The sequence below is a fragment of the Cervus elaphus genome, chromosome 8, assembly GCF_910594005.1.
Source record: "Cervus elaphus chromosome 8, mCerEla1.1, whole genome shotgun sequence".
In the NCBI taxonomy this organism is placed as follows: Eukaryota; Metazoa; Chordata; class Mammalia; order Artiodactyla; family Cervidae; genus Cervus; species Cervus elaphus.
In genome coordinates, this window is record NC_057822.1 from 39,266,461 (window position 1) to 39,286,926 (window position 20,466).

At 40.1% G+C, this 20,466-nt stretch overlaps 1 protein-coding gene across 1 annotated transcript in view; it reads left to right on the plus strand.

Annotated features, from left to right (window-relative positions):
• The first annotated feature begins 2,606 nt into the window (after nt 1-2,606).
• The window catches only part of DYTN (dystrotelin), a 59,595-nt gene continuing 41,735 nt past the window's right edge, over nt 2,607-20,466 (plus strand). Inside the window, 7 exon segments of the mRNA XM_043908882.1 lie at nt 2,607-2,667; nt 4,381-4,455; nt 7,284-7,485; nt 9,358-9,443; nt 9,964-10,064; nt 15,159-15,230; nt 15,485-15,648. Coding sequence (XP_043764817.1) covers nt 2,607-2,667; nt 4,381-4,455; nt 7,284-7,485; nt 9,358-9,443; nt 9,964-10,064; nt 15,159-15,230; nt 15,485-15,648 — 761 coding nt within the window.

Here is a 20,466-nt window from a genome sequence, read left to right on the forward strand (position 1 = left end):
TCTAAATCTATCTTGAACATCTGGAATTTCACAGTCCATGTACTGTTGAAGCCTGGCTTGGAGAATTTTGAGCATTATTTTACAAGCGTGTGAGATGAGTACAATTGTGCGGTAAATTGAACTTTCTTTGTCATTGCCTTTCTTTGGAATTGGGATGAAAACTGACCTTTTCCAGTCCTGTGTCCACTGCTGAGTTTTCCAAATTTGCTGGCATATTGAGTGCAGCATTTTAACAGCATCATCTTTTAGGATTTGAAATAGCTCAACTGGAATTCCATCACCTCCACTAGCTTTGTTCATAGTGATGCTTCCTAAGGTCCACTTGACTTTGCATTCCAGGTTGTCTGGCTCTAAATGAGTGATCACATCATTGTGGTTATCTGGGTCATGAAGATCTTTTCTGTATAGTTCTTCTGTGTATTTTTGCCACCTCTTCTTAATGTCTTCTGCTTCTGTTAGGTGCATACCATTTCTGTGCTTTATCGAACCCATCTTGGCATGAAATGTTCCCTTGGTATCTCTAATTTTCTTGAAGACATCTCTAGTCTTTCCCATTCTGTTGTTTTCCTCTATTTCTTTGCACTGATCGCTGAGGAAGGCTTTTTTTAATCTCTCCTTGCTGTTCTTTGGAACTCTGCATTCAGATGGGCATATCTTTCCTTTTCTCCTTTGCCTTTAGCTTCTCTTGTTTTCTCAGCTATTTGTAAGGCCTCCTCAGACAACCATTTTGCCTTTTTGCATTTCTTTTTCTTGGGGATGGTCTTGATCCCTATCTCCTGTACAATGTCATAAACCTCTGTCCATAGTTCATCAGGCACTCTGTTTATCAGATCTAATCCCTTGAATCTATTTCTCACTTCCACTGTATAATCAATCATAAGGGATTTAATTTAGGTCATACCTGAATGGTCTAGTGGTTTTCCCTACTTTCTTAAATTTAAGTCTGAATTTGGCAATAAGGAGTTCGTGATCTGAGCCACAGTCAGCTCCTGGTCTTGTTTTTGCTGACTGTATAGAGCTTCTCCCTCTTTGGCTGCAAAGAATATAATCAATCTGATTTCGGTGTTGACCATCTGGTGATGTCCATGTGTAGAGTCTTCTCTTGTGTTGTTGGAAGAGGGTGTTTGCTATGACCAGTGCATTCTCTTGGCAAAACTCTGTTAGCCTTTGCCCTGCTTCATTTTGTACTCCAAAACCAAATTTGCCTGTTACTCCAGGTATTTCTTGACTTCCTACTTTTGCATTCCAGTCACCTGTAATGAAAAGGACATCTTTTTAGGGTGTAGTTCTAAAGGTCTTGTAGGTCTTCACAGAAATGTTCAACTTCAGCTTTTTTAGCGTTACTGGTTGGGGCATAGACTTGGATTACTGTGATATTGAATGGTTTGCCTTGGAAATGAACAGAGGTCATTCTGTTGTTTTTTAGATTGCACCCAAGAACTGCATTTCAGACTCTCCTATTGACTGTAATGGCTACTCCATTTCTTCTAAGGGATTCTTGCCCACGGTAGTAGATATAATGGTCATCTGAGTTAAATTCACTCATTTAAGTCCATTTTAGTTCACTGATTCCTAAAACGTCGATGTTCACTTTTTGCATCTCCTGTTATAACCCTACTACAAATGTACATATTTTGTTTCTCCCTTGACATTGAGAACTCCTGTTTTTTTGTAATGCCCTCAGTACCCAGCATAATACCTAGGACCTCTTAGTCACTCAAATCTTGGGTGTTTTGTGTACATGAGAGGGGGACACATTAATGAATAAATAAACAAATATGAATAGCTATTTTATGTTGACTTAACTGCAGATGTCTCTATAAGCAAGCTTTCACACATAGTAGAAACTTGAGAGATACTTTCTAAATTTGTGGTGTTTTTTTCTACAGCTATTCCTTCAGACATTCATTTAACAAATATATATCATGTATTCCTTTGAAGACACAGATGATTCAAGCAAGAAGATCCCATCAAAGATTGGCCATTAGAGAGAAATGAGCATAAGGCAAAATAGAGAAGGCCACAGGCTGGGAGAGAGGTCAACCGTGGCAGTGTGGGAGTGCTGAGTCAGAGAAAGAATAATCATGGGCTTTCATGGGTCGCCACCACCATTTCTACCAGCATCATCTAAAATGATAGCAAACACCTGTAACGTCAAAGTGTGACTTGCAACCCATTTGTGTGTCATGAAATCAGTTTAAATGGTTAACCTAGAACTTTTTTTTCATGTTTATGTAGGTTATTTATTTATTCTAAATTTGAGAATTTTAAGTCTAGATAATATGAATTCAGTGGTCAGTGGCATTCTTTTAGATTTTCCTTTTTCTAGAAATGAAGACTAATCATTTCAGTCTCAACCAATCAAAAGTTCTATTTTGAGGTTGTTATATGTCTCTTAAACAAAAATCAAACTTGAAAGATCAGTGAAACAAATTAAATTGTAGGTCCTCAGCAGAAGTAAGAGAGATAATTATCTGTATTTTCTTTTTTAAATCATGTGAATACCCTAGGAGGAGAGTAATGTGATCCCTATTAATCTGATGAATACACTGAAGATCAAAGTAAACTAGTTTCCCCAAAGAAAAAAGGAAAGAATGGACCTAGATATGGCTCCAGCACTTTCTCTTCTCCACACTGTGAAAGGGGTGAATACATACTCTGTGCCTGGTAAGTGCTCAGAAATGCTAGCCACTATTGTAGTGATGTTGGTGGTGTTAAAAGAAGGTATATTAATAATTCTTTTCTGATTATAAAAGTAACATGTGCTCTTCACCAAAAATTTAGGTAATATTGACAAGTAGGAAGAAAATAACCAAGAATTCTAGCACTCACAGATACACACTGTTAACAATTTTGATGAATGCCACTAGAAATCAAGCTCCTTGTGGCAAGAATTTTTATCTGTTAACTGCTATGTTCAAGAGCCTGGACTTCTGCCAGGGTCATATAGCAAGAACTCAATAAAAATCTGCTAAATGAATGGATGGATAGGTTTTGAGTAATTTTCATAGATGCATAAATATGTGTGTACATATGAGTAGAATATGTTAACAATTTATATTCTACAGATAGTTTTTTGTCTTATTGTTTTGTTTCACAAGGTCATTTTGTTTTTGTATAAAAAGCGGATAGCTTCATAGAGGAGTCCTCCTCGTTGGGGGACTGATTACTTAATGTAGGGCACTATGAGAATGCTCTCTAGTGCCACCTGCAGCCTAGGATAGTGTTGCTGTTTAAGTTGCTAAATTGAACCTATGGACTATATAGCTCACCAGGCTCCTCTGTCCTTGGGATTTCCCAGGCAAGCATACTGGAGTGGGTTGCCATGTTACAAGTGTTTGCTATCATTTTAGATGATGCTGGTAGAAATGGTGGTGATTACCCATGAAAGCCCATGATTACTCTTTCTCCAGGGGGTCTTCCTGACCAAGGGATTGAATCCATGTCTCTTATTTCTCCTGCGTTGGCAGGAGGGTTCTTTACCGCTAGCACCACCTAGAAACTTTTTTTTTTTTTGGATCACACCTCATAACTTTTTGGAGAAGGAAATGGCAACCCACTCCAGTACTCTTGCCTGCAAAATTCCATGGATGGAGGAGCCTGGTGCACTACTGTCCATGGGGTTGCAAAGAGTCAAACACAACTAAGCAACTTCACTTTCTTTCTTTTCTTTCATAACTTATGGGATCTTAGTTCCCTGACCTGGAATCGAACCTGGGCCCTCAGCAGTGAAAGCACAGAGTCATAACCACTGGAACACCAGAGAATTCAAGGATACTGTAGAACATTATTATTTGCTCCCAGGTAGGAAAGAGCAACGGGCTTCCCTGACGGCTCAGTGCTAAAGAATCTGCCTGCAATGCAGGAGACACGAGTTCAGTCCCTGGGTGGAGAAGATCCCCTGGAGGAGGGCATGGCAACCCACTCCAGTATTATCGCCTGGAGAATCCCATGGACAGAGGAGCCCGGTGGGCTACAGTCGCAGGGCTGCAAAGAGTCAGACATGACTGAAGCGACTTAGTACTTGTACCAGGAAAGAGCAATAGCCCTTGTTTTCCTCACCTGCAAAATAAAGCAGGGCTACATGCTCTCTTGCCTTTCCAGGTGGCTCAGTGGTAAAGAATCTACCTTCCAACACAGGAGATATGAATTTGATTCCCGGGCAGGGAAGATCCCCTGGAGAAGAAAATGGCAACCCACTCCAGTATTCTTGCCTGGGAAATCCCATGAACAGAGGAGCCTGGGGGACAGGGGTACAGTCCACAAAGAGTCAGATATGACTTAGTGACTAAGCAGCATAACATGCTTGCTAGGATTTCCTTACAAGATTTATCTAATGGGAGAGTCCTTTATCTATGATATTTCATGTTTTCTTTACAGATGCCCTTAATAGTATTGAGAATTCCACTTATAGAACAGCCTTCAAATTACGATCACTGCAAACCCTGTGTCAATGTAAGTGCAGGCTTTCTTGAAACATTGAAATAATCTGACCCTGATAAATAAAGTAAAATGCACAAAGAACCGAAAACTCCCCCATGTGAATGACTGCTGAATCCAGAAGGTTGGACCTGTGCATGTACCCCCCTTGTAACAGAGAAGATGAAGTGGGTAAGATACTCCTGTGTATTCAGACTACATGCAGCTTTGATAATTATTTGTGGATGAGAATTTTAATTCTTAAAAAAATTTTTCCTACTTGTTTCTGGAATGTTTTTGTTGTTGTTGTTTATTTTTCAGGATACCATTATTGATACAAAATAAAATCACAAAATAAGTTAGTTTAACTTGTAGATTCAAATATAAACATTTCTAAATTCCTCCTACCACTTAAAATTTGCATTTTTAAGCTGTTCCCCCTATCTGTTTCTGAACCTGCAAAAGTAAGTTTGGAGGAATAATCCTCAGGCCATAAAGTTTAAAATTTTCTTGAGAATTTTCTGAACTGCTCTTTTGCATCAAATTTTATCTGATTGAATGCCACCATTTCTTCTCCTATACGGTTATAACTAGGTAAAATATGGTAAAATATAGTAAAATGTTTATCCCGTAAGAATTCTCCAAAACAAAATGACTGGGTCCTGACCATGAAAAACAGGCATTCAGCATATCTAAAGTGTTGATTTCTAATGAGTTTTATATTGCATTTAAAAATCACTTCATGTGAAATGATTTATGACATTTATTACAGCAGATATAAATGAAAATTTTTTACATATATATATACATGTATATATAAAGGTTGAAATTTTTTTATATATTACTTTCTGCCTAATAGGTTAGATAGACTAGTGGTTTCCAAATTGCTTCAGAGTGGACATGGGTGTGAAGTAGGATAAGAAAGGGTCAGCAAAGCAGGAAAAGGAAGTACAGGCAAGCCAAGAAAACCCAAAAGACAACCCAAAAGTTGTTCCTGCACCAGAACAATTCTGTTTTTCTCTATCTTTCATACTGCACTTCTGTGAAAGAATCCCTTTGAAGAAGGAATTCTTGGCCTAAAATGTTTTTATTCATGGATATAGATAAATCACTAATTCCAGAAATTCACAAAAGACAGAATATGCTCAATAAAAAATTCACCCTCAATTATGCTGTTTTCCTGGAGAATGTCTCCTAGTAAAGAAATTTAGCAGCCAATGTTGTACGAGCCTCCATCATTAATGCCTGTAATTGATGTAGTGTAATCTGAGGATGTACCTTTTTCAACTTTTTATTACACCTGGCATCAGAAACAGTGAATATAAATAATACTCATTGGAAATAGCAACAGTACACACAGGAAGAAGCTGGAAACTTCCACGTATAGAAGATAGCCACACAAAATTGGAAAACAAAAAGAAAAGTCCCAGACACCAAGATAAAGTATATCGTGAGCTCCAGGCGGCAGGATCTGGGGAGCTAGAGAGCGTTGCTGCCCAAATCTGGTGGTGAGATGAATGGACACCACTATTATCTGTTTTGCTGTAGTATAGAACTCTCTGCGGAAGATGCAGCCTCCTGTGTACCGCAAGCCAGGCTGAGGTGATAGGTTTTGCGATTGAATAATGATAAAAGAGTTTGCAGCCTCCACCACCTGCAGCCAGGTTTTTATTAAAGTCACATCCCCAAACCTACCCCCTCACTTCCTTAGACTCTCCCTTAAAAGCGGTATCAGAGAACAAATAAAAAATTTTTATTATACTTGCTAGATTTCTCATCTGTGAGGTTGATTTACGAAGTAGACAGAAACGCGGGGTTTTATCACTGCACAAGCTGAAGCATTTTAAATGCCAGCAGCTCTTGGTGCCACTGACATCCCCATCTCTCAGATGGCACGAGTGGGTGTTTATTCATTTTGTCTGTCATTCTCCATCTGCAAGAAACCATAGGGTTGGTTCTATTTCATTCTCCCTTATCTTTGTTGCCTTGTAACATTTTTAGGAGAATGTGATAAAAAAAAATATGTAACAAATAAACCATTATTTTTTGTAAGCAAACTTGGTTTTATTAAGTGCCTTCCAGGATAGTAATACTGACGGGACCAAGATCAAAAAAATAAATATTACTAAGGCAAGAGTGATACCTAAAGAGTCTGATAATTCAGCAACTGTTCTCTTATAAAGATCACTGGGTTTTTTAAGTAATGCAAGTATGTTTTAACATACAATATTCCTTCTCGAGCTAGGCCATGCACCAAGAAAAAAAAGTTATGTAAACATGAAAGGTGAATTTTCTCAATCCACTTAATAAAGAGTATAAAAAATGCTTTTCCCAACTTATCACCAGTATTCTAAATTCCTCAGAAAGCTGTTTTCAAGCTTTTCACTTCTTTACCTTTTAATTTCCTACTTTAAAGTCACATCTTAAGAGGTTATACTGGGAATAAAGTTCTAACTTTCCTTTGCTAACAAATGCACTTTTCTAAAATCAAATTAACTGTCAGCATAGGAATGCCTTAATTATGTACAAAATGGTGGCTCAGATGGTGAAGAATCTGCCTGCAGTGTAGGAAACCCAGGTTCGATCCCTGGGTCGAGAAGATCCCCTGGAGAAGGAAATGCATTCCAGTATTCTTGCCTGGAGAATCCCATGGAGAGAGGAGTGTGGCAGGCTTAGTCCATGGGGTCACAAAGAGTCAGACAGGACTAAGCGATTAATACACTGTATCCAAATTGTGGTCATATGTAACTCCCTTAAAAACTAGCTGCCATAAAAGAATGTCTTATAGACTAGATGCTGTTTACTTTTTTTGAAGCCTTTTGTTCCCATCACAGATGAAGCAGTGTTTCCTTTGCTTCCTGCAGTGGACTTGATTGGCAGTTCTCTGATTCAGCATGTCCTACTACGTCAGCATCTCTGGGAGGCAGGAGAAAGCACCCTCTCTCTGCAGCAGCTTTTTCAGGCTCTGCAGGCGATGTTCCAGAAAGTCAGAGTGGAAAAACCAGGACAGGTGCACCCCAGGGCTTCGGAACTCACTCTGAGCCTTCTCACTACGATGTATGACAGGTGAGGGTGAAGAGATCAAGCTGTGACCTAACAGGGGGTGTGCAGTTGCCTCCAGTCATTGACCAGCTGAGGATGCCTAATATTTGCTCAGGGTTTGAGGTCTAAGAAAGCTTCTTTGTTTGTTTTCCTCAAATGTATTACTCATTCAGAAGGGGAACAAAGAAGTACATGCTTAACAACCTCACTAACATAAATGAATCATGCAAAGCAATAAGAAGGAAAATCCACATTTTCATACAAACTGCATTTCCACTTCAGAGAAGCATGCACACCTTTTTCTAGGGCAATTACATCTATAGATACTAAAAATTACACTTTTTCTTGTTCAGTTGCTAAGTCGTGTCTGACACTTTGCAACCTCATGAACTGCAGCATGCCAAGCTTCCCTGCCCTTCATTATCTCCTGGAACTTGCTTGAACTGATGTCCATTGAATTGATGCCATCCAAGCGTCTCATCCTCTTTCCCTCCCTTCTCTTCCCTTCAATCTTTCCCAGCATGAGTCCCCGGTAATTTACTTCTTTGTTTATTTCTTTATAACCATTTATCAGTTTCTGTTTGTGGGATAAGATTGAATAACTCGTGCATAAATGGCTAACCTCTTGTCTTAGTCTGTTTGGGTTGCTACACAAAAATATCATAGACCAGGTGACTTAACAGACATCTGTTTCTCACAGTTCTGGAGGCTAGGAAGTCTAAGATCAAAGGCAGCTGCAGACACTTGGGTCTGGTGAGAAACCACTTGCAGGCACTCAGAGGTCCGTCTTCTGGCTGTATCTTCACGTGGTGGAAGAGAATGAGAGTTTTCTGGGGTCTCTTTTATAGTAACAGTAATCTAGTTCATGAGAGTTCCACCTTTGTGACTTAGTCATCTCCCCAAATCCTACCTCTAAATAGTCTCTCACTAGGAGCTAGGATTTGACATATGACTTGGAGAGGGAAGGTACATAAACATTTCCACCTTGTCAAAACTTGATTATGCATGCTCTGGAGTAAGTGATGTTGTGTGTGTGTGTGTATATGTGTGTTTCGCTGAACCCGAGTTTATCACTTTTTTGCTCCACTTCAGCTCTGTTTATCTATGTAGTCTTGACCCAGTTGGCTTCATCTTGTAGAATGGACTTTTAAAAATTCGCAGTGAATATAAAACATTTGGAAAGTGCAGAAAAGAGTAAGGAAGAAGCAATATCACCCCAAAGCCTGCATCCTAGAGACAAGGACAGTTTAACCATTTGGCAAATTCCTTACTAATTTATTGTTTCTTTTTTGTGGTGCAAATAATAAGTATGTCCTCAAGTGATTTTTTTTTCTTGATTTCAGGCTCCTTAGGCATTAAGCTTTTGGCTGTCCTTTCTATATTCAATGCCTGCCTCTAACAAACCACCTGCCTCTGATACATTGTTCTGTAGCTTTCAGAACTGCATAGCTGGTGGGCACAGGCTGATGAGGCTCTAGGTAGTGACCTGAGAAGAGGAAGATTTTTTTAACATAAAGGTTTGCTCATTCTGCCTGCCCTTTGGTCCTTGTCTCTCTTGTTTGTTTTCTGGGCCCGTGAACCCTAAAGAAAATGAGATCACCTGGTCCAGGAAGAGAAGGTGCACCCCTGGGTCCCCAGCGCCTAGGCTAGTGCTTTGTACCGAGAAAGCACCCAATAAACATCTGTTGAACACATAAATGGATAAATAATGAAGGATGAAATATTTCTATTCAGTTCTTAGTCCTGTCAAATTCTAGACATAGGAAAACAGACCATGAAGAGCATGAACTTGTAACATGATGTCAGAAATGTTCCTTCATAGTCATGGTTTTTAGAGAATAACCCTGCCTTTCCTATCCTTGCCTCTGTTGTTTTGTTGTTGTTGTTGCCATGCAGCACAGGAACGGGTTTTCTCAAGCTTGCACCTGCAGCCGCCGCTCTGATCACCCTCTCAGGGGACAGTCCTCTTACAAAATACAGAGGTAACATAAGTAGGAGTTTAGAGTGTCTGAAGTGTGGTGACCACCAGACCTCTCCAACACATGATAGTCTTCACTCACTCCTGTATCCCCACTGCCACATGGCTCTGGTTCAGCTTGTACCCAGCAAAACTCAGAATTTTCCAAAATGTTAATCTGTGTGTTCTAACTATTCATAATTTGGTTATCCTTGATATTTGTTTGTATAGAGATTATTCAGACATCAGTAGTTCTTATTCTCTTAAAGCAGTCCCTATTCCCATCACCATTCACCAAACTCATGGTCTTTGCCATTGATGTGCTCAATTATCAAAAATTAGAAATGTGTGTGGATCTTCACTACTTGTCAAGTTTCTTAGTTTGGGAAGCCTTCAAAATAGCAAGCGGATAATCAAGAATTATAACTTTCCCCTCTTTCCCCCTTTAGATCCTAAAAATTGTGTTTAGGATTCAAAGCACATACTCTTCAAAGATATATGGCAAGTATTCAACTAAAGGTTTCTCTTCCCCCTTATATGTCTAGCTCTTTTTCAGCTCTATGCAGAAAATAACAGGGGAGGTCATGATCTGGGGGCACGCATGACTCGAAGGGTTTTGAGAAACCTACTAACAGATCTACAACAGGTAAATCTCTAATGCTCAAGAGTTCTAAATGTGTTCCAGTTATATTTGTCATATTAATTATTAAAGGATCTTATTCTTTACAGTGTCGATTCTATCTTGATATAGTTCTCCAAGCAATCTCTCTCTTCTCTAGCCACTGGTAATATCTGAGTGTAGTCTGACCTATTGCAATTATTTCCTAACTGGTTTGCCCAACTCAGGCCTCTCCTTTCTCCAACTCTTCTTCCACACAGCAGCCAGTGACTCTTCCAAATGTCAATATAAATGCCTAAAATTCCTCATTGGCCATTTCTGGCTATAGAATAAAACCTAAACTCCTTAGTATCACAAGCAAAGCTTTCTCCAATCTTATATTTTCAAAAAGAGGTAAAATCATGATACTTATACAAATTTAAATGAATGCAAACAAATAAATATTTGTAACTCAAATATGGGTAACTTAAAAGTAAGTAAATATAAAAATGTATTCAATTTTTTATTTATTAACTATAAGAGGGCTCCAGTAAGATGTCACAAGTTGAAAGAAATAACTAAAGAACAAACTGATAGATTAAGAATGTTGTAATGAATTTGCAGGTGGACCCAAGAGTGGCTTGGGAAGGGGTGGGAGTTGTCACTCAACCAGGAGAGAATTCATTTGCATGTCCATAAATAGGAATTATTTGCATTGTGATCAGTTGTCAACAAGTTGACATTAATCTCTATAAAATTATAAGGTAGCCTAGTCAAAGAGAGTGATGCACATCTCTATAGGTTCAGATAATCCCCAATGAAAAGAAATCCAGTGGTTTCCTTTGTGTATTAATTTTTCCTTATACTCCTTCCAGCTTTGTCTCTCCTGCATATCAAAATCCTTACTGTATCTGACATGCTCCACTCCTGGCTTGTGCAGGTACATCTATCCACACACACTGTCTCTCCTTTACTTGACAAATACTGTTTGTCTTTCAAGTTTACTCAAAATATTAGTCACCTCGTCACTGAAAACTTCTTAAACTCCTTGTATATAACTTTGTTATAGCACTTGTCAAATTTTGTTGCAATCATGCCTTAGATATGTGCTTTTCCCACTAGGGTGCTTCTCAAGGGCAATGATTATATCTCAGTGATCTTTATGTCTCCAATAGCTTGAGAAGTGCTTGATACTAAAGTCTTCACGTGTGCATGCATATGTGCTAAGTCATGTCTGACTCTGCAATCCAGTGGACAGTAGCCCACCAGGCTCCTCTGTCCATGGGATTTTCCAGACAAGATTATTGGAGTGGGTTGCCATGCCCTCCTCCAGGGGATCTTCCTGACCCAGGGATCGAAACTGCATCTCCTGAAGCTTCTGCATTGCAGGCAGATTCTTTACTGAGGAGCTACCAGGGAAGCCTACTAAGGCCTTTAACAAGTGCTTAATGAAAACATAGATGAAATGCAGCCCTGAGTACTCAATAGTTGATTTCCATCATTTCCTATGCTTTAAGAATGTGCAAATAAAACATTGTTTTCATCCAATTAGTAAGGAATCTAACCTCCTTAATGTAAATATGCTTCTTAATTGTAAAAAATGACATAACCAAGCAAGGTCTTCTGCAAATGGGTTATGTAGGCTCTGGGTTATTTTGTGTACAAGTGATTACTGTCTCTATATCTTTTACCCCTGCTTTAAGGATGTCTTTATTATTCTTCAAGCCCCTGTGAAATCCTCAAACTAGGTTTTCTGCACTGTGAAACTATAGTAATTTTCTGTGCTTTTCCCCCTGGTTCTGAACTGTAGGGAAGAAAAAAATTCTTTTTCCCTTACCCATCTTAAGTTCTGTGTCTGGGGCCCTGTAAATTAGACTTGTAAAAGAATTAACAAGAGAAAAACAAACCAAAGTATATTCATGTGTGTGGTGCCTGGGAACACCCAGTGATGAGTAACTCAAAGAAATAGATACGACTCAGGCTTGTAAGCTATTTTACACTACATAAAGGAAAGGGGACTCTGGGCTTCTAAGTCGGGGAGGCAAGTTTATGAGAAGATGATCAGGAAATAGATGGTGAACAAGGGTTGTTTAGTAGGGTTTGTTTGTTATGCACATTTAAGTCTGTGATTTCTCCACTAACAAGGGTTGTTAAGGGTCCTCCTCTTCCTAATAGGTAAAGGCAGACATTATTGGTAAAAACAAATTTCCTATATAAATGTAAGTTACCTTTACAAAAGGAAAACCTGTGTCCTATTTTTAGAGCTTTTTCTGCTTCTATTGGCTCTCAGTGACTTTTAGTTCAAAATAATACATATGCCAAGGAGGTTTATTTGGGGGTGGCATATTCTGGTACACTGGAGAACCAAGGATTCTGAACGGGGGATTATTACAGTAAGAGTGGGAGGTGGATAAGGAGAAAGATTATCAGACAAGGAATACGATTTAGGAAAACCTACCCAAATTACCTTACTTCCCTGGTGGTCCAGTGGTTAAGACTCCACACTTCCACTACAAGGGGGATGGGTTTGATCTCTGGTCGGTATATCCTGCATGCCTGGCATGCATTGCAGGCCATGCAGTGCTGCCAAAAAATAAAATTAAATAAATAAAATATAATTACTTTTCCCCAAAACAATAAAAATTTAAAAAGTTACCCTTGCTTTGATTTGGTCTTAATATTAAGAGTTTATGTTCATACTGATTGCAATAATTAGTACTTAATTTATTCTGTAAATTTGAAACAACGTTTAAGATGCTCATAATTCTTAAGTGGAGCAATGATCTTTTTTTCATTTCTAAGGTTCAAACCTCAGATGTAGTTTTCAAAGACCTCTTCTGGTGGTTGCCCCAGCACACGGATCCTGTCACCAGTTTTCTGCTGACTCCCAGGCATATCTTAAGAAGTTACTGCCCCAACAATCCCCACATTTGAGGGGGAGACTGGGAAAATCTGCCCATCCCTTTATGCAATCAGCCTAGTTAGACTGAAGTGGTGAAGTGGATGTGATGAAAGAAGGTGGACGGAGGGGCATCTTCCTTCTGAAATCCTATGCCGCTTCCTCACTAGGACAGCTGGGCCCAGGCTGGCTCCCCACCCACGAGGCCCTAAAAATCTGCCCTTGTTTCAGGCTCAACCAAGGTCAACGAGCTGCTGAAATGGCAGCTCCTGCTGCGCCCTCTCCCCCTCATGCATCAGTAGGCTTCTGAGAAAGCTGTTAGGAAGGTGGAGATTTGCATAGTAAATTATCATCCCATTGACTTCCATTAAGAACACCGAGATGGGTTCCCATAGAAGACTCCGGGCCCCTCTGTGTGAGCCCACTCCCTCCCCCGAGAATCCTAATTATCATTTCAAGCGGTGTTCTGCCTATGCTGCAGGCCCTCTAGCCACATTTAATTCTTCCTTAGATTATCTGCAAGAAATTAGTCAAATGGGCACAAAATCTTTGTGCACACACTTAAGAGCCAAAAATGTAGGTTAAAACCCACAACAGAAGTGAATTTTCTTTTGACTGATATCAGAATCCCAGAACTGGCTAGTGGATCCTATCTGATTCACTTTCCTTACTGTACAAATGAGGCTAAACCTCTTTCCCAGGGCTCAAGATACCATCCAAATAAGTGGTTCAGTTAGTTCATCAGTATTCGCAGGCCAAAGTAGGGGTAATGAGTTATTTTTTCAGACAAAAGCCAAATAACACATCATGTTTAGTTCAGCTGGTGATGGGGTTATTATTAATTTAAAGTACAAGCCATCTTGTCACGATTACACAAATGTTTGTTGACTTCTGCCTGGCTAATTGTCAGCAAAGTGGTTCTAAGTGCCACTTTCCTGATTAGAAGAATGTTTATTCGAGTTGATGGACTCAGCAGGGGGGTCTTTGAAATTACTTCTGAACTTGGGAGCAATGCCTGCTGACAATCTGTGCTGTAGAAGGCATCAGACATGAAATTAGGACACGTGACCAAATGGGCATAAATGGAGGTGACAGGTACATGTATCTGTGCATATAGTTAATGTCAGGGCCAAGTCCCTGGCCATCTCAGCAGTCACAGGGTGTTCTCGGTCCCTTAGTTAAACTCCTTAATGTGGCTGAGTGAAAGATGGAAACCACTGAGTGAGGTAGTGTTAAATCAAGCCACTAGAATACATATCAGGTCCAGGTGTGACAAAGCTTTGGGAGAACCCCTCAGCAGAGTAGTCTTGGAGGGAGATCTCATTTGTATAGCAATTCACATCTGTTTTGTTTGTTTGTTTTACCTTGAGCAAAATATCAGATCTCAATTATTTCTTGTTGTAAACAAGGATAATAACTGCTCTACCTCAAAAACTGGCATTTATTAAAATGAGATGATGTGTGTTTGAAAGGTTTTCCTTAAAACTGCCCTGAACTTTAATATGGTATTGTTGTTACATGTAATTCGTAGGTGAACGAGGGCAAGTTCAGTTCAGTCACTCAGTCATGTCCGATTCTTTGCAACCCCATGGACCACAGCACACCAGGCCTCCCTGTCCATCACCAACTTCCGGAGTTTACTCAAACTCATGTCCATTGAGTCGGTGATGCCATGCAACCATCTCATCCTCTGTTGTCCCCTTCTCCTCCTGCCTTCAATCTTTCCCAGCATCAGGGTTTTTTCCAATGAATCAGTCCTTCGCATCAGGTAGCCAAAGGGTTGGAGTTTCAGCTTCAGCATCAGTCCTTCCAATGAATATTCAGGACTGATTTCCTTTTGGAGTTTCAGCTTCAGCATCAGTCCTTCCAATGAATATTCAGGACTGATTTCCTTTACGATGGACTGGTTGGATCTCCTTGTAGTCCAAGGGCAAAGAAAGGTTAAATAATTTAACTGGGGTCACGAGAGAAACATGGAAGCCCTCCCTGTATTGCCCTCATTGCCAGAACTTCTTACTCTCCTCGTCCCAGCCCCATTTCTCCCCACTTGTTCATTCTTTGTCTCTATTCATACACTGCACAAAATCCACACGTCTCGTTTGCCTAACTGAAACAGTTCATCCAGCCTCAGACACCAGATATGTGTGACTCTTTGACCATAAGTGCCACTGCTCAGGTGTGACTAGCGGCCACCCACTTCTCCATTTCTTAATCACTGACACAGGGTTTCTTGCCTCTTGTAGATTCCAACTGTCGTTGGGGAAAGTCGTGCTCTGTGCTCTGTGGAGAGTGCTACACGCAGCTGTTTCCAAGGGGTGAGTGCCACGCACATGTCCTTGGGAACTGGGGGCAGACACAGCTGCTGACCCATTTCAATCACACACCTACTACTCCACACGCATCCCAGACAACCTAATTCAGGAGGTAAATTCACCTAATTCACCTTTGCACGAGATAAACTTCTTCAGCAGAGTCAACAGAAGCAGAGCCAGAAGAGAAGATGAAAACACATCTACAAGAGACTGCAGTCCTGCTTGGAGACATATTTGACTGTGCCACTGTTTTTCAGGTGTTGAGCCCAGTAATCAAAGAAGAGAAATTCCTGTCTTGGTTGCAGTCTGAGCCTCCCATCCTCTTATGGATCCCAACCTGCTACCGACTGTCAGCCACTGAAATGGCCACTCACCCTGTTCGCTGTAGAATCTGCAGGAACTTTCCCATCACAGGACTGAGGTACAGTCACTCATCACTGTTACACAGACCATCACTCTCCAAATGGATCTAGAGTTGGAGATTCTTCTCTCCAGATTCTTTTGGTTGTCTAACTCACACTTTTAGAACTCAGCTAATTTGGTGGGGGCAGATAATAATTTCCTGTATGAATGATCCTGCTTATATTTTATTTTGCTTTCTATAATTAATGGAATATTAAGTTCTAGTGACACGTATTCAGACCACTAGATATTTTTATTCCTTAAAGGGAAAATGTTGTCTTTTGTTACCAAAACTCTTTTAAATATTTTGTAGTTAACCATAACGATAACAATAGTTTACATATTTTGTTCTTTAAAAATATTTTTGAAGTATAATTGATTTACAGGTTTGTGTTAATTTCTGCTGTACAGTAAAGTGGTTCAGTTATACACACATGCATTCTTTTACATATTCTTTTCCATTATGGTTCATCATAGGATATTGACTATGATTCCCTGTGCTATAGGACCTTATTTACGTTTGCTAAATGTTGAACAAATATTAGGTTGTGTGGTTCACATGGATCAGTTGTGGAAAACGTTATAACTCTATATAATAAATGGTGTTATTATGCCTAATGGTGGTATTATTATTATTTAGCAGAGAAGCTAAGTAACCTAAGCTTAAGCTCACATGGTTAGCAAGTGGCTGAGGCTGCGGCCGGAATCGAGTCCCTGCTCTGCAACCGTGATGCTCTGCTGCCTCCTTGTGCGGACAACTGAGAACATTCCTTGAAACCAAAGAAATGATGAGGCTTTATGGGAGCTGCTCATGCCAGAGCTTCTCTTTTCCTGGAGGAAAAGGCAGATTTGAAAGCTAGGTTTGGACATAGAAAATTCAGATCTTTCCATGGCTTTGAGATGACAGTCAAAATCCCATCTTAGGAAAAGGGTATTGTAGGTTTCCTCTAAATAAAACACTAAAGAAGTAAAATTTGAGTTATTATTAAAGGTGGGGAGGAGAGAAGGAAGCCAGCAAGTGGGGGCCAGGCAAGTGGGTGACCATCACCATGGATGAACACAGGTGTAACAGGGGCTAGTGATGTGGTGGAACTGATGAGCTAGGACAACCTGGGAACTCAAAACTGGTTTTAAAAGGGGGTATGCGCAGAAGGGGCAGGAAAAGTGACATAAAATAAGTCTGATATAAAATAAGTCTGTTGAGCTCACTAAGAACTGGAAATCAGGTTTTAATTTTGCTGAGGAAGTAAATTGATTTTGCAGAGAATTCTGAGGACACAATGAAATTTCACTCATAGAAACTCTTCACAAATAACACAAGTTGAGACAAAAAAACATACCAATGGCCCCAAATGTTGGTAACCAAGCAAGCTAAACCAAAGAAATATCCACACTACAATGAAAAGTAAATTCTTTTTTTAACTGGGCAGTGGGAAAACATTAATACGATTTTCAATATTACAAGTATATCATAATCATTTACTCAATAAACAAGCATTACATAAGCAGTTACGCTGTGTCCTGTACTGGGCCAGAGACAGAATTTGTTTTTGCAGTTACATAAAATACAACTTTAACATTGACGTATTTTTTTCAAAATCATTATATATAACATAAAGCATGTATTGTTATTTTTATTTGATCAAGGAGTCTTAGAATGTGAATGACTTGCTTAGGTCATTAAAAAAAAAAATAGCAAAAGCATGGGGCCAAATATGCCATACTATAAGTTTTAGGTTATGTCCCTACCTACTAAGAGTAAGATTAAGCTGCTTCTTAGAAATGCCTCTGTGTGACCCATCTTTCCTCCTAGAAATCTAAGGCAATGTATAGTTCTCCTATATGCAGACAGCTGAGTCATCTGGGCATGACCTCGAGCTTCTCTAGACCACAGTTTCTTTGTAAGCAAGAGAAGGATGGGTGAATCAAAGGATGACTTAGGCTTCTCTTAGCTGTAACCATCTGAGCTTATTAGAAAGTGCTTAAGTACATTATAGGTCTAACCTTAAACCTGTGGTTTTGACTCTCAGAAAACCCCAGCTATAGCATCAGGGCTTTTAGTTTCAGTGAGAGTCACAAAGTCATCTTAGAGCAGAAGTGTTCGCAGATCTGGAGTTAGCAAGAAGAGGGCAAGACTTGGCCTCCTAAAGTCGGAGAGAAAGACCAGAGATTGTTCCTAAGTTGAGGGTCCAATTTTAGCAGGACGTGTCACACTTATACTCCTGAATAGCCATGTAAGTTTGAAATGAGATTAGGGGGAAATGACGTGGTCCTTTGTGAGTAAAAGCATCAACAACAGACCAGCTCATTATCCACACTGCGCCCTTTCTCATGCCTCTGTCGGTAGTTTCAGAGCACGGAGGAAATAAGCCAAGGTTAGTGTCACCATATTGTCCTAAGGAATCAACTGCAACCATACAGTAAAGCCAAATAAAGCAGCCAGTACAGATGGCTTATCAAATCATCTTAGTAAAAAATACTTCATGTTATACACATCACGTCTCCCCGAGTACGCATGTTGAATAATTTTCAAAGTTTTATAAAACTTTACAAAGGCCTCGGCTACCCTGGTGGCTCAGACGGTAAAGTGTCTCCCTGCAATGCGGGAGACCCCGGTTCAATCCCTAGGTCAGGAAGATCCCCTGAACAAAGAAATGGCAACCCACTCCAGTATTCTAGCCTGGAAAATTCCATGGACTGAGGAGCCTGGTAGGCTACAGTCCATGGGGTCGCAAAGAGTTGGACACGACTGCGCGGCTTCACACTCTTACAAGGCCTAGAGGTCAGGATTTACTAGCCCCATTTTCCTCCTTGAAGAAACGAAGTCATTCATTTAACTCAATCAATAAATGTTCATTGAAAACCTACCATGTGCCAGGTATCTTCAATGAACTTAAGTTTCTGTTTCAAGGTCATCTAGTAATAGTGGCATGTGACTCTAATCAAGTCTCCTGCCTTGGTATTCTGTTTTATATATACATTTGGTGGTGGTTTGGTGGTTCAGTTACTAAGTTGTATCTGACTCTGTGCGACCCCATGGACTGTAGCCCACCAGGCTTCTCTGTCCATGGGATTCTCCAGGCAAGAATACTGGAGTGGGTTGTCATTTCCTTATTCAGGGGATCTTCCCGACCCAGAAATCAAACCCAGGTCTCCTGCACCTGCAGGCAGATTCTGTACCAACTGAGCTATAAGGGAAGCCCTTGTATATATGTGTATTTATTTATTGTTTACTTACTTGGTTTAACCAGGTCTTAGTTTCAGCACTCAGCATCTTCTAGTTGCAGCATGTGATCTCATAGTTGCGGCACATGGGATCTAGTTCCCCAACCAGGGATCGAACCCAGGCCTCCTCCATTGGGATTGTGGGGTCTTAGCCACAGGACCACTAAGGAAGTCTCCCCTTGGTGGTCTATTACATGGGTTAAAATAGCTGGCTCTCCATTCAGATGGTATCCCTGGACTCAAAGCCTAATTAAACCATTACCAAGTCATTGTGTAACTTTGTGCATTTGCTTAATATCTCTTTGAGTTTTAAGAACTGATTTAAAGAAACCGGTTTCTTCAAATGAGGGTAACAATAAGAATGCCTTCCCTTAAAGAACTTTCATGGGGATTAACTATGTCAATGCATGTCCCCTGCCAGCTGCATAGTGAGGGCTCAAAAATGTTTTCAATGCTACTATGATAGCCCTTCAACACTACCCACTGTGAGTCTAGGTATCAGGGACAGCAGTGAACAAGGGCCATGAGAGCTGGCCTCATGGCACTTGAATTCTCCTGCTTTGCCTTCCAATGATTTTGTTCAAAAACCCTTCTGCCATCTGGCCTCAGGAACATTCCAACTTTTTATTCCTCTGTTCTCCAGAGTTATCTGTAGGTCTGATAGATCTGACAAGCTCTAAACCCTTCTTCACCCCAGTCTGCATTACCTCATACCTCCTCTTCTTTCTACCTGGGATTTCTTTCACCTTAATCTCCCACCCAGCATTCTACACCCAGCACGAGCCTCACTTCTTCTATGAAAGCTAATCAGACCATCCCATCCCCAGGTGTCTTCACCTCTCTTCCTACTGCATTTATTTTCCATGCCTCTCACTCTGCACTTCATCACACGGTACTTAATTTTGCTAGTTAGTATACCTCAAGCTTCCCTATCATGTCTTTGCAGCAAGATAGAAAACTTGAAGAGTATAGGAATCTTGTCATAGTTTTACTTTTGTAACTGGAAACAGGAATTGAAAACTTAAATGCTTTCTGGGGCAGGACAAGTATATAAACGAGGGGAAGAGGGTAGGGAGGAACTGTCCTAAAGGAATAGCTGCCACTTTGCCCTCACCCATTGCTGCCACTGATGGGGAAGACACGACTTTATGTCACAGAATCTGTAGTTGCATATCAGTTAAAATATAGGGAAAAAGGTATAGATAGAGAAGGGACCCCTCCTACACTGTAGGTGGGAATGTAAATTGATATAACCATTATAGAGAACAGTACGGAGGTTTTGTAAAAAACTAAAAATAGAGCTACCATATGACCCTGCAATCCTGGTCCTGAGCATATATCTGGAGAAAAACATGGTCCAAAAGTATACACACTCCCCAGTGTTCTTTGCAACACTGTTTACGATAGCCAAGACATGGAAGCAACCTAGCATCCATTCACAGAGGAATGGATAAAGATATTTTGTGTGTATATATATAATATAATTGAATATTGTTTATATAATGGAACATGGTGTGTATATATATATATTCCATATATAATGGAATATTACTCAGCCATTAAAAAGAATGAAATTATGCCATTTGCACCAACTTGGATGTACTTAGAGATT